The 13,309-nt window shown below is 38.2% G+C and overlaps 1 protein-coding gene across 7 annotated transcripts in view; it reads right to left on the bottom strand.

Moving 5' to 3' along the window:
- The window catches only part of HLTF (helicase like transcription factor), a 50,288-nt gene extending 37,783 nt beyond the window's left edge, over positions 1 to 12,505 (bottom strand). For 5 of the 7 annotated variants that reach the window (XM_078070571.1, XM_078070580.1, XM_078070585.1 and 2 more), the window contains exons 1-4: positions 12,272 to 12,505; positions 10,930 to 11,137; positions 1,854 to 2,020; positions 23 to 156 (exon numbers count right to left, since the gene is read on the bottom strand). In XM_078070571.1, the coding sequence (XP_077926697.1) occupies positions 23 to 156; positions 1,854 to 2,020; positions 10,930 to 11,137; positions 12,272 to 12,291 (529 nt within the window). In that variant the 5' untranslated portion in view covers positions 12,292 to 12,505. The remainder of the gene's footprint in view (positions 1 to 22; positions 157 to 1,853; positions 2,021 to 10,929; positions 11,138 to 12,271) is intronic. The other 2 variants (XM_036115620.2, XM_078070598.1) reach the window with 1 other exon arrangement.
- Positions 12,506 to 13,309: the final 804 nt, after the last annotated feature.

Below are 13,309 nucleotides of genomic sequence, written 5' to 3'. Positions count from 1 at the left end.
GGAGCTTAAACTCTAAACTTACTTTTTGGTGCAGGACCCAATTTAAATCCATGTTTCTTCAACTGATCTAAAACCGCTTTTCTATTTTCTTCTTTTCCCCAAAAAGTCATATGGAGAGGCATGGTAAAAGCATTGTTTGCACCAAAAGGAACGACCCTATTATATTTGAGGAAAAAAAAAAGAGAGAAAATTCGAACTGTTATTTTTTACTTCCATTAAGAATACGACTATTAAATATTGTAAGCATCACTGGGGTGCCTGGGTGGCTCAGTCGTTAAGCATCTGCCTTCGGCTCAGGTCATGATCCCAGGGTCCTGGGATCGAGCCCCACATCGGGCTCCCTGCTCCAGGCTTCCCCTCTCCCACTCCCCCTGCTTCTGTTCCTTCTCTCGCAGTGTCTCTGCCAAATAAATAAATAAAATCTTTAAAAAAATAAAATAAAATAAAAAAATATTGTAAGCATCACATTCAAATTTTGCAAGGAAGTGAAATAAGGAACTATCGGACAAACTAGAAAAACAGAAAAAGTACAGGGAATAGGATCAACAACAATCAGTTTCTGTTCCTCTGTTTTTGGAACAGAAAGCCAGAAGAAACTGAAAAGATGGAATAAAGCCAGGTAGCCTTTAACTGAGATTATAAGATAGGTACATATAGTAAGTTTAATTGAAAGGGAAGAGCTTTCACTAACAGAACCACTGATGGTAGCAACCCATTCTGGGAGAATGGGGAATGATTTGCAAGAACTACATCTGACCCTTAACAACATGGGGTTTTGGGACACTGACCCCCTATGCAGTTAAAAATCCACACGTAACTTTTGATACCCTAAAAACTTAACTACTAATACCCTATTGTTGACCAGAAGCCTTACCAATAACATAGTCAATTAACACATATTTTGTAGGTTATATGAATGATAGACTGTGTCCTTAAAGTGAGCTAAAAAAAAAAATTAACAAAATCATAAAGAAGACAGAATACATTCACAGTAGTGTACTGCATTTAAGTGGACCCGTACAGGTCAAACCCATGTTCAAGGGTCAACTATATTTATGATCCAGGATTCACTAAAAATTTATTCTCAATATCCAAAAACTTTAATGAACTGAGAATAGAGAAAACAAGTAAAGTAAGAAGACGTTACTGAGCATTTGTCATCCAACCTCACCTTTTCATATTCTAAACATTCCATACTTAAATTGAGATCATAGACTAAACGCCTGAAAGAGAAAAAATGGTAACCAAGGAGACTGGGAGTTTTAAAAAAAGGAAGAGGTGGTAGAACTGGGAGAATATAGGCCTTGCCTAAAGCAGCAGCTGCTACTCTGCTCCAGTCAACTGATGTTCTGTGCAAATGAAGGTCAGATCTTCCATTTGTCAAGAGAAATCTTCATAAATAATTTTCAATTAGGGAAAAAATTAACCTATATAAAATGCAGAATATCCAGATATTTGAATATTGGAAATAAATGAAAAATTATAAAACACTATGTAGGCAAAATGAAACTCACCTACATATGATCACAGGCTACTAGTTTACAACCTTTGATTTAAACAAACACTTCCAAACTCCCAAATCTATGCACTAAAAGGTTTGGACACATGGTATGGATTTCCTAATATTTGAGCCAAAGTCTATTATTTTCCGTTGTAATAATTTAGTAGGAAAGTAAGGGAATAGTTGTTTCATGGCTGGGGTAGTAGAGGCAGATGGGAAAAGAATTAACACATTTATTGAACACATACTAAAGGCATAGTGATAAAAGTTGTCAGGGCAACTATATAGCCTCTTAACAAATTCAAAGATCACAACTTATAATTATTAAAACTAAACTCTCAAAGTACATTACCCTTCAATCTGTGCCAATTTGTTGTCCATGATATAGGCCAAAGCAGCTGCAAGATCTTTCTTTAAATGGCCAACCTGATTTCCATTCACATTGTTTACTTTAATTGCATTCTTATCATAGGGGTTATTGGGCTCTCGTTGTAACGCAACCATTTCATTATTATTAACCTAATAAAATAATAAACAGATAATATTATAAATAATAAACATACAATAGGAGCTTTCTTCATTAAACTTTATCTGGGCTTTCCATTTATTTTTTTAATACTTACTTAATAACAGCATATAAGAAATGTAGATTTTCTTAGACTCATATTTCTATAGTAATATAAAAAATATATTTTATAATGTTTTTTACAGTATTTTTTAAACTTACATTCACTGGGAAGTTAACAAATCCTTGATATCTGAAAGATACAATCAAAACTAAATAAAAGTTTCACACTAAAATTTTCAACATCATAACTTCCGAAAACAGGTGATCTTTATTGAGTGCTTATTATGTGCCATTGTTCTAAGTACATTACCTAGATTTGACTTTTCAAATCTTCACAACTCTATCGGTAGGTACTATCATTACCCCCATTTTACTGATGAAGACACTAAAGCACAGAAAAGTTAAGTAACTTGACCAAGGTCATAAAGCTATTAAGTAGCAGAACTAGAATTTAAATCCAGGCAGGCTGGTTCCTAAGGCTGATTTCTCCAGGCTCTAAAAGGGGAAAAAGATATTAATTATAAGTCAAAATGGAATGAAATTAAGAAAATATATCCAACCTTCAATTCATGCCATTCTGATTCTACTAGATTAAAAGTTGCCTGAGGGTGATGTCACTGAAAATAGAAGAGTTAAAGGACTTCTGAAAATTCTCTCTTCCATAATGGCAATGAAAAAAATGGCAGAAATTGTCAGAATCAACTTTTCCAGACATCTGGAAACCAACCAAAGAATTGCAGAAACCTGGAGGGTGTTAATTCAAAGAAAACAAAACAAAACAAAACAGCTAAACATCAGTGTCCTAGTCCCATCTCCAACTCTCAGCTGCATGATAGCCTTTAAAAATAACCTGCTAAAATTCTTGGTGCAGTCTAGTAGTCACCAAAGGGAATGCAATGGAACAGAATCTTTCAAAGATTCATTCCCAAAGAATTGTCATTATTTGACCTGTATGATGGTTCTCCAGAATATCCCCACTTGCAAAGTGATTTCGATTTGATCTCTGAGCTCATCCAATACAAAAAAACCCTCCTTGGGTGGATGTTTGTTAGAAACAATTTTACAGGCAACGGGTAACAGCTGGGGCAAACAATACAATAACCAAAAGGATTAAAAGGAAAGCTGGGGACTAAGATGTCCACTAAGGCTTTGAAAAGCTCCAATATATTCCTGGGAACGTAGAAGGCCATATTCAAGCAGAGGGCTGTATGCATGCCCAGGGCTGTGCATATGATCAGGAAAAGACCTAAGAAGACCGTAAGCTCACACCTCTGGCTAAACTTGAGGCTCTGAACAAGCAGGACATTAAGGTTAAGGAAGAACTGTCAACTGAAGGAGTGCCCCAAGTGCATACAGATCCCCACAGTAAAGACTGATAGATTTACTGGTTCTGGTTTAATCATAAGCTGACCATTAAGCTAACCAAGTACAGACATCAGTAGATTTTACAGGGTTAATTCAGGAAAATCACTAAACAAGCAACAATTACCAAAATCAGCAACAACAAACAACCCTGGAGAGGGAGAAGAATCTAATTTTTACAGTTGCCACATTATTTAAAATGTCTACTTTCCAACAATAACAACAAAAGAGACATGCAAAGAAATGAGAAAGTATGGTTCACTCATAGGAAAAAAACTATCAACTGTCCCTGAGGAAGCACAGATGTTTGACCTACTAGGAAAAAAATTTAAATTTTAAGTATGTTCAAAAACCTAAAGCAAACCATGTCTAAAAAACTAAAGGAAAACATAAAAACTATGTCTCACCAAATACAAAGTCTGTTGTCAAAAGTACAGTAAAGTAAAAAAAAAATTCACTAGAGAGGCTCAACAGCAGATTATGTGAAGGCAGAAGTTATCAATGAAGATGAAGACATTAGATGGGAGTCTAAGAACAGTTACAGAGTCTGAGGAATATATAGAAAAAAGAATGAAGAAACATGAACAGGCCTCAGAGATCTGTGGGACAATAGCAACCATATCTAAGATACATATCAGTCTCAGAAGGGGAAGAGAAAAAATGGTAGAAAGGATATTTGAAGAAATAATAGCTGAAAACTCCCCAAATTTGATGAAAAACATTAATCTACATATCTTAGAAACTCAACAAACTCCAAATAAACTAAAGAGATCTAAATCCAGACACATCATAATCAAGCTGTGGAAAAAAATGTTGAAAGCAACAAGAGGAGCAACTCCTTATTTATAGGAGGATCCTCAATAAGATTAACATCTGATTTCTCATTAGATAGCATAGAGGCCAAAAGATAGTGGAATAACTTTTCAAAGTGCTTCAAAAAAAACTAAAGCCAAGAACTCTATATCTGATAAAATTACCCTTCAAAAGTATAGGAGAAATTAAGACATTCCAGTTAAACAATAACTGAGAAATCACCACCAAGACCTGTCCTATATTAAAGAGAGAACTACAGGCTGAAATCAAAGGACTAGACAATAACGTGAATCTACACAAAGAAATAAGGACTACAGGTAAAGGTAATTAGATAGGTAAATATAAAAAGTATAATTTTTTTTGGTTGTAACTTTTTTCTCCTACCTGAATAAAAGTGCATAAAACAATTATAAATCTGTGTTGATGAGCATACACTGTAAATAAAGATGTAATTTGTATGTTAACAGCACAAAGGAATGGGGGAAGAGGGAAATGGAGCTATCTACAAGCAAAATTTTTGTATGCTATTGAAATTAAGTTGGCACTAATCCAAACTAGATTCTTATGAATTAAGTTATTAATTGTAATTCCCCAGAGCAACAACTAAGGAAACAACTCAAAATACATAGTAAAAGAAATGAGGAAATTAAAATGGCACACTAGAAAATATTAACGCAAAAGATGGCAGTAATGAAGGTTAGACCCAAGGGCCACATATTGTATGGTTCCATTCTATGCAATGTGTAGAGTAGGCACATCCACAGAAATAGAAAATAAATGAGTAGATATCAGGGACTGAGGGGACAGAGTAATAGCAAGTGATTTCTAAAGCGTACAGGGTTCTTTCTGGAGTGACGAAACGTTCTGGAACCAAACAGTGGGGAAGGTTGCACAACCTTGTGAATACAAACCACTCAACTGTACTTTAAAAATGGTGAATTTTGGGACACCTGGGTCGCTCAGTTGGTTAAGTGTCTGCCGTCAGCTCAGGTCATGATTCCAGCATCCTGGGATAGAGTCCTGCATCAGGCTCCTTGCTCAGCAGGGAGCCTGCTTCTCCCTCTGCCTGCCCCTCCCCCTCCTTGTGTGTGCACGCTCGCGTGCTCTCGCTCTCTCTGACAAATAAATTTTAAAAAATCTCTAAAAAATAAAAATGGTGGGGCGCCTGGGTAGCTCAGTCGTTAGGCGTCTGCCTTTGGCTCGGGTCATGATCTCAGGGTCCTGGGATCGAGCTCCACATCGGGCTCCCTGCTCTGCGGGAGGCCTGCTTCTCCCTCTCCCACTCTCCCTGCTTGTGTTCCCTCTCTCGCTGTGTCTCTTGCTGTCAAATGGATAAAAAAAATCTTTAAAAAAATAAAATAAATAAAATAAATAAAAATGAATTTTATGGTAGTAAATTATCACTTTTTTAATTGCCTGAAAAAGACAAAGAAATGCTGCTTCAAACCACCACCACCATCTGTGTACTGATTCAAGATTCTCTATAGCCTGACCAGTCAAGATTATCAGACAGATATTCCTCTCTAGCCCTTTGGAGATATTCATAAAGCACAGCTCTGTTCTCTCCCAGTCCCATCCTTTCTGCCAATGCCTGTAAGCATGATCTTTTTTTAAACTAAATTATGCAAATCCCAAGAAATACATAACCCCAAAAAGTTAGGTAAAAAAACTTACTTTTTTTAGATTTCATCTCAAACAAAATTAGATAATTTTCTTTTATTGTAATAAATCATCACTTATTAAAAGTAGGTAACTGTGATTTACTACAGATGATAGCTAATTACTGATAGTAGATAGTAGATAATAATTAATGATAGAATTTAAAATAGAATACATATAGGCCAAAATGCTAGAGACTATAAAAACAAAGAAAACAAGGTCTGAACACCAAGACAGAAAAGGACGTATTAAAAAATATTAAAAACAAAAAAAAGAGAGAGAATTACAACTAATTATAACAATGTATTTTTTTAAGATTTTATTTATCTATCTGACAGAGACACGGCGAGAGAGGGAACACAAGCAGGGGCAGTGGGAGAGGGAGAAGCAGGCTTCCCGCTGAGCTGGAGCCCAATGTGGGGCTCAATCCCAGGACCCTGGCATATGACCTGAGCCGAAGGCAGATGCTTAATGACGGAGCCACCCAGGCGCCCCATAACAATATTTTTAGAATAGGAAAGAAATAATCTACTTTATTATAAATACTTGGACGTGTCAAGAAATAAAAAATTTAACCATAAGCTTACAAAAACACATTTAAAAAAAAAAAATTTTTAAATTAGCAATGCCTGGGGCACCTGGATGGCTGTCAGTTAAGCCTCTGACTCTTGACTTCGTTTCAGGTCATGATCTCAGGGAGGTCCAGCACCACACAGGGATCTGTGTTCAGCAGGGAGTCTGCTTCTGTCCCAGGCTCTCCCTCTGCCCCTCCCCCTGTTCAGGTGCAAGCACTTGCGCGCACTCGCTCTCTCAAATAAATAAATAGGGGCGCCTGGGTGGCTAAGTCGGTTAAGCATCTGCCCTTAGCTCAGGTCATAATCCAGGGGTCCTGGGACTGAGCCCCACATCAGGCTCCCTGCTCAGCGGGGAGTCTGCTTTTCCTTCTCCCTCTGCCCTTCCCCTCTCCCCCCCACCCACTGGTGCTCTAACTAAATAAATAAAATCTTTAAAAATAAAATAAATAGGGGTGCCTGGGTGGCTCAGTCACTAAGTGTCTGCCTTCGGCTCAGGTCATGATCCCAGGGTCCTGGGATCGAGCCCCACATCGGGCTCCCTCCTCCATGGGAAGCCTGCTTCTCCCTCTCCCACTCCCCCGCTTGTGTTCCCTCTCTCGCTGTGTCTCTGTCAAATAAATAAATAAAATCTTTAAAAAAATAAAAATAAATTAAATAATCTTTAAAAAATTTAGCAATGCCAACTTTATATATCAAAACTTAGGAGATATAGCTAATACAGTACTTTGAAGAATGTTTAAGATTAAAAGCTATTATTATTAAGATTAAAATTAAGCATACAAATCAGAAATCTAAAAATAAAATAAAATAAACTTAGGGAAATTGGATAACAGAATATAAAACAGAAAACAAGAAAAATAACCATAAGAAAAATCCAAGAAAGGTTGCTTGAAAAGATGAAACATAAACCTCTACCAAGGCTAATTGATAAAAACTAGACACAAATATATAACACAGAGAATGAACACAGTTAAAATATTTTCAAGTATAAATGTTCCTAAGCACAACTCTGTAGCATAAATTTGAAAATTTAAATAGATGCTTTTCTTTAAAAATATAAATTGCCAAAATTGACTCAATAAGTATTTGAATTATGCTGAGTTTGAATGAAGCTAGAATTAAAGAGTACATTAATGTATGACTTAATGCATATAAAGCTCTGGAACAGGCTAAACTGATACCAAGAGAAATTAGGTTGTAGGTGTTAGGGCAGGTCCAGCAGAAAGGACTACAACGAAACACAACAGAACTTTCAGGGGTGATAGAAATAATCTGTATCTTGATTAGAATGGTGATTATCATGTATTTATCTTTATCAAAACTCTTGGAATCATATACTTAGAAATGTGTATTTTCTAAAAAAAAAAAGGCGGGGGGGGGGCGCCTGGGTGGCTCAGTCATTAAGTGTCTGCCTTCAGCTGGGTCATGATCCCAGGAGCCTGGGATCAAGCCCCGCATGGGTTCCCTGCTCCGTGGGAAGCCTGCTTCTCCCTCTCCCACGCTCCCTGCTTGTGTTCCCTCTCTCGCTGTGTCTCTCTCTGTCAAATAAATAAATAAAATCTTAAAAAAAAAAAAAAGTGTATTTTCTCATATAAATCACATCTCAATAAAACTGGAAAAAGTTGAAAATAATAAGTATGCAAAGATTAATACCTCAATTTTTATTATATTTTCATAATAGTGATCAACCTCAAAACGTCCATCAATAAGGAAATTAAAAATACAATATAGATTTGTACTGACATGAAAAGATAGTCCTAATATTTTACCAGGAGAAAAAAGGGTGATCACTATAATAGACATAATAACGATCTCAATTTTTAATACATAATGTGATTTCAATTTACATGCATGTGCCCACAGAGTAAAGTGTGAAAAAATAAAATGAATAACTTATGGTCCAGGATGATAAACTACAGGGAGATTTAATGGTTTTTCTTTTAGCCATTTTAAAATAATGAATATGTATTACTTATAAAATAAATAATACATATTTTATTTATTTTTTTTTTTTTAAAGATTTTATTTATTTTTTTGACAGAGAGAGACAGCCAGAGAGGGAACACAAGCAGGGGGAGTGGGAGAGGGAGAAGCAGGCTTCCCGCAGAGCAGGGAGCCCGATGCGGGGCTCGATCCCAGGACCCTGGGATCATGACCTGAGCCGAAGGCAGACGCTTAACGACTGAGCCACCCAGGAGCCCCAATAATACATATTTTAAAAATAAAAAAGTGATTACTTTTAATGGGCTCAACATTTTTATTAGCTTACTAGTGTCATAGAAATTATTCTAAGCTCAACAAATAGTAAATGTTCTAAGATCAGAAACCATAATCTAGTATTTCACAATGGCTTAAAATAATTTAGAAAACAATCTAAGTTTTGAAAAAATAGCACAAATCAGAAATAGGCAAGCTCAGAGACAGATATAAGAATTAAAGAAGAGAGATGGATAGGAGATAAGAACCAACAGATTTCAGGAAAAAATTAGAAATGTAAAACTATTTCAGAATTAAAAACCAGAAAGAACACAAAGTGCACAGACCTTGGGGAAAACATGGTAAGGGAAATAAATGATGAAAAATTAAGAAATGAAGCAGTATGATAGAAAGGATTTCAGAGAAAATAATAGGCATATACACAGGCATAGATACACGCAGAGGAGATCTAATACATAGATGGTAGAATGGAGTCCCTGAAAAACAAAGCAAGCATTTAAAACTGTAATTAAAGAAAAATTTTCTGAAATAGAAGAAAATGAAGTTACAGGGCAATCATAAGACATACCCCAATAAAACGACTAGATTTTCAAGATAAGGAAAAATACCCTTTAGTTATGGAGGCAAAAATTCCCAATTCACTTATATGGGAGAGAAATCATATTGTCATCAGAATTCTCACCAACATTTTATGCAACATCAAAATATAGAGAGAAAATACGGGCTAAGGACTTTATATTTAGCCAAACTGCCCTTCAATATAAATGTCACAATTAGAAACATACAGAAACTCAGGAAATCCTCTTTCCTAAGAAATCTCCTAGACAACACATTTCAATTACAAAATAATCTAAGAAGCTCCAATATAAAGAAAATATAGGAGGGGTGCCTAGGTGGGGTGGCTCTGACGGTTAAGTGTCTCAGGGTTGTGAGATCCAGCCCTTTGTGGGGCTCCACACTTGAATCTGCTTAAGATTCTCTCTCTTCCTCTCCTTCTGCCCCTCCCTGCTCATGCTCTGGCTTGCTCTCTCTCAAAAACAAAAAAGAACTATAAAAAGACATTTTTAAACAATTAAGAAAACTGATTATGGATTAGTTATTAGATGTAATAAGGAATTACTAATTTTGTTAAGTATGAAAATGACAAGGTCTGAATTTTTTTAGAGAGACATACTGAATTATATGGATGTAAACTGAAACAGTAGAGGGGCACCTGGGTGGCTCAGTCATTAAGAGTCTGCCTTCGGCTCAGGTCATGATCCCAGAGTCCTGGGATCAAGCCCCGCATCGGGCTCCCTGCTCTGCGGGAAGCCTGCTTCTCTCTCTCCCACTCCCCCTGCTTGTGTTCCCTCCCTTGCTGTGTCTCTCTCTCTGTCAAATAAATAAATAAAATCTTAAGAAAAAAAAACAAAAAAAACCCTGAAACAGTAGAGATTTTTTTTGTTCTAAAGGACAAAAGGAAAAGTGATGAAAGAAATGTGAGAAAAATTTGTTAACCGCTGAATCACAGACATATGGGAGTTTGTTTTATTATTCTACTTTTATGCATGCTTAAAATATTTCATAATAAAGACTAAAACTTGTGACACATCAGCCAAATAACACAGAAACATACTACATAACCATAACAAAGACAACTTCTCACCAGATATAAAGTCATAGATTATCTCTGTCTCTCACACATACACACAATGCAAACAGAGATACAGAAAGACAGATGTAGGGAGAAAAATTGGTAGACAGATAGTCTTACTGCAGAAAGGAAAAAAAAAGGACCTAAAAATAGACAATTCCCTTATCTAGTAGGAATTAATCTTCCTAAATTAAAAATATTGAAGTACAGAAATGCGCTAAGGGACAGAAGAGGAGAAAGCAAAGAACTGACTTGGAAGTTATTCTACAAATACACTCCTAGTATCTGCTTTCTGGGCCAATCATCTAACCTTCCTAAGTTTCAGTTCTTCAGTGATAAAAAGGGGATAATAGATGTTCTATCTACCTTCAAGTCATTATAGTCATCAAATGAAACTATACAGGAAAAAGTGCTTTATACACTACAAGCAGCATATAAATACAGAAGAAAATTGGCCATTAAATATTTGTTATCTCTTACCCAGATACATTCTACTTAAAGTAAAATAAGTATTAATTGTACATATCACCTTCAAATTCTTATCTTCTGGGTTAACAAGATAAATATATTTCAACTTAATATCTAATATTATTATACTCACTACTCCTGTGTAATAGCGTAGTCCAACTACATGACCTCTCAAAGTTCCAAATAAAACTGAATCTAGCTCTTCATCACTAGTTAGGAAGTCGTCTGGAGGTATAATATCTTGGAATTCAAAACGGGGAAAGAAAGTTGGATATGAGAGGCGTGGAAAATTTCCATGGGCTCCGTATTGGACAGTCTGCAAGTACTTCCAAACAGGATCTCTATTAAAAAAGAAAAAGCACAGGAAAATGATACAATATTTAACCAAAGACTGTATTATATTTATAGGCCAATTGTTTTCTCATTTTATTTCAACATGTTAAATCTTTAGTGGGAACTGCTGTATAAAGATTGACAGTGTTACTATGGGTAAAGCAGGAATTGGAGTGAGTGGGGAAGGTTTCCAGGAACCCTAACCTGTTCAGTAATGCCTCTTCTACCTACCGAGTACTCAAAATGAAAACTCCAACAAGGGCTCACAAATCTTTTCCCTAGTGATGATCATCTATTTAAATTGAGATGTATATGATGTAACTCTAATTACACACTAAATTTCAATAAGAATTGAACTAGAAACAACTTGCAAATATGGAACTATTATTATATGTGAAGCCATTTATACGGTTACAGATAATACATCCAGCATCCACTGTTTTAATTCTCTCCAAACAGAACCCTTATTCAGGCATCTAAATCATGCCATCATGGGAAGTTGACCTCAAGCCTCCCATTCCCGTTGGTTTAAGGGTACCCTCAATCCTTTCATGGATAACTGTTCCAGGAACAGGCATGTACACCAATTTGGAAAATGAAAAATAAGGGGAAGTTCGCTGAGGGGCTTCCTGAAAGTTTCCACTCTCCTAAGAACAGATGGAAGCTATTTCCCCGCGTTTTCCTTGTACGCCGCGCATACCCCTTTGGCTCCACTGCAAATACATATTTCTATGTCTGTGCATGCACATAAACTGTGAGCTACTTGGGGACAAGGGCTTTCTTAATTGGCCCTTTATTCCGCGCACACCGTCTAGCGCACAGTGAGCATCTAACGTGTATTCGTTGAATAAAGGTCAGATCAGGATCCCGGCTAAAGAGTGGAGCTTTGAACCCTAGGCCCCCCACAGCCCCTGAGAGAGATTTCTCCAAGGCCCTGGCATGAGGCTCGCCTGAGGAGCCTCCCCTCGCCAGCCAAGGCTATGCATTTATTTCTCCCGCGGCGATATGAGCCACCAGCAGGACGAATACAAGCTGCACCGAGAACGCGAGGAGAACTCGAAGGGAACGCGGGGAAGGTCAGGTTCATCTGGGGACGCCGACAGGCCGTTACCCCCTGCGCCCCACCCCCTCGCCCCCTTCACCTCTTGAACATCCACGACATGGCGCTGAGCGGGTAACGAACGGAACGCTTGTGCGCCCCAGATAGCTCTCGAGCCGGCTCAATACGCCTCCCTCCAGGCCCCACAGCCGAGAAGCACAGAGTAGGATCCGAGCGCCGGAGGAAAAGCGCTCCGATGGAAGTGAGACGCCGCGAGTCTAATCAGACGTCGACGCAGTCGCCTTCTAGCAACAATCTGAGAGACCAGTGACGCTTTGTGACTGACACTGTCAAAGTCCAATCGCGAGGAAGGAGCCTACGGAAACGAACCAATCAGAGCATGGAAGGGAGGGCAACTCCGCCCCACGCAGGGATTCAAAGACTGTAGGGGGTCCCGGCTGCAGGGGCGGTTCCATCCGGGTTCTTCCCCGCCCCCGAGGCGAGCGCGCGGGAAAGCCACGCGGCCCCAGGAGTACGAGTGGCATGCAGGTGGTGTCTGCGTTATCGGCTTGATTCCCAGCTTCAAACACAGAGAGACGACTCTCTTTTCCACTGTTTGCCCCAGGCCCTAAGTCTCAGCCCCATTCTTCAGGCCTTACCTCATCCTGCCTCATCCCTACCTCATCTGATGTGACCTGTAACAGGATCTTCCACTGAATAAGCTCCGCGATATTACGAGCCCCGGAGCTACCAACAAGTTACTTTCTTTCATTTCCTGGGGTGAATCTCGGGTGGTTGCCTTCAAACTATTCATCTTAAGCGTCACTAGCGAATCTATGAGACACAACGAATTCAGAAGTGTTTAATTGGAATTTAGGTTTACAGAGTTCCCCCCTCCATTTTCTTTTTTAAGGAAAATTTTCATTTCTAGCAGTTGGTGATTGCTGGGAGTAGTGAGCACGACCAGCTTTACCTGAGGCATGTGGCTGCCCATGTGAATAGGTGGGAAGAAGCTTGTTTTCCTCGGGGACCATAGGAGGAACAGAGCTCCACAGTTGGCTTTTGAGTCTGAGGAGAATCAGAGAACTGTACTTTGGGTACAGTGGGCTGGCTGCAACCAAGGGCCTGGCAAGGCTGAGCT

Source organism: Halichoerus grypus, chromosome 1, assembly GCF_964656455.1.
Source record: "Halichoerus grypus chromosome 1, mHalGry1.hap1.1, whole genome shotgun sequence".
Classification (NCBI taxonomy): domain Eukaryota; kingdom Metazoa; phylum Chordata; class Mammalia; order Carnivora; family Phocidae; genus Halichoerus; species Halichoerus grypus.
This window is presented reverse-complemented; position numbering and strand designations above follow the sequence as displayed.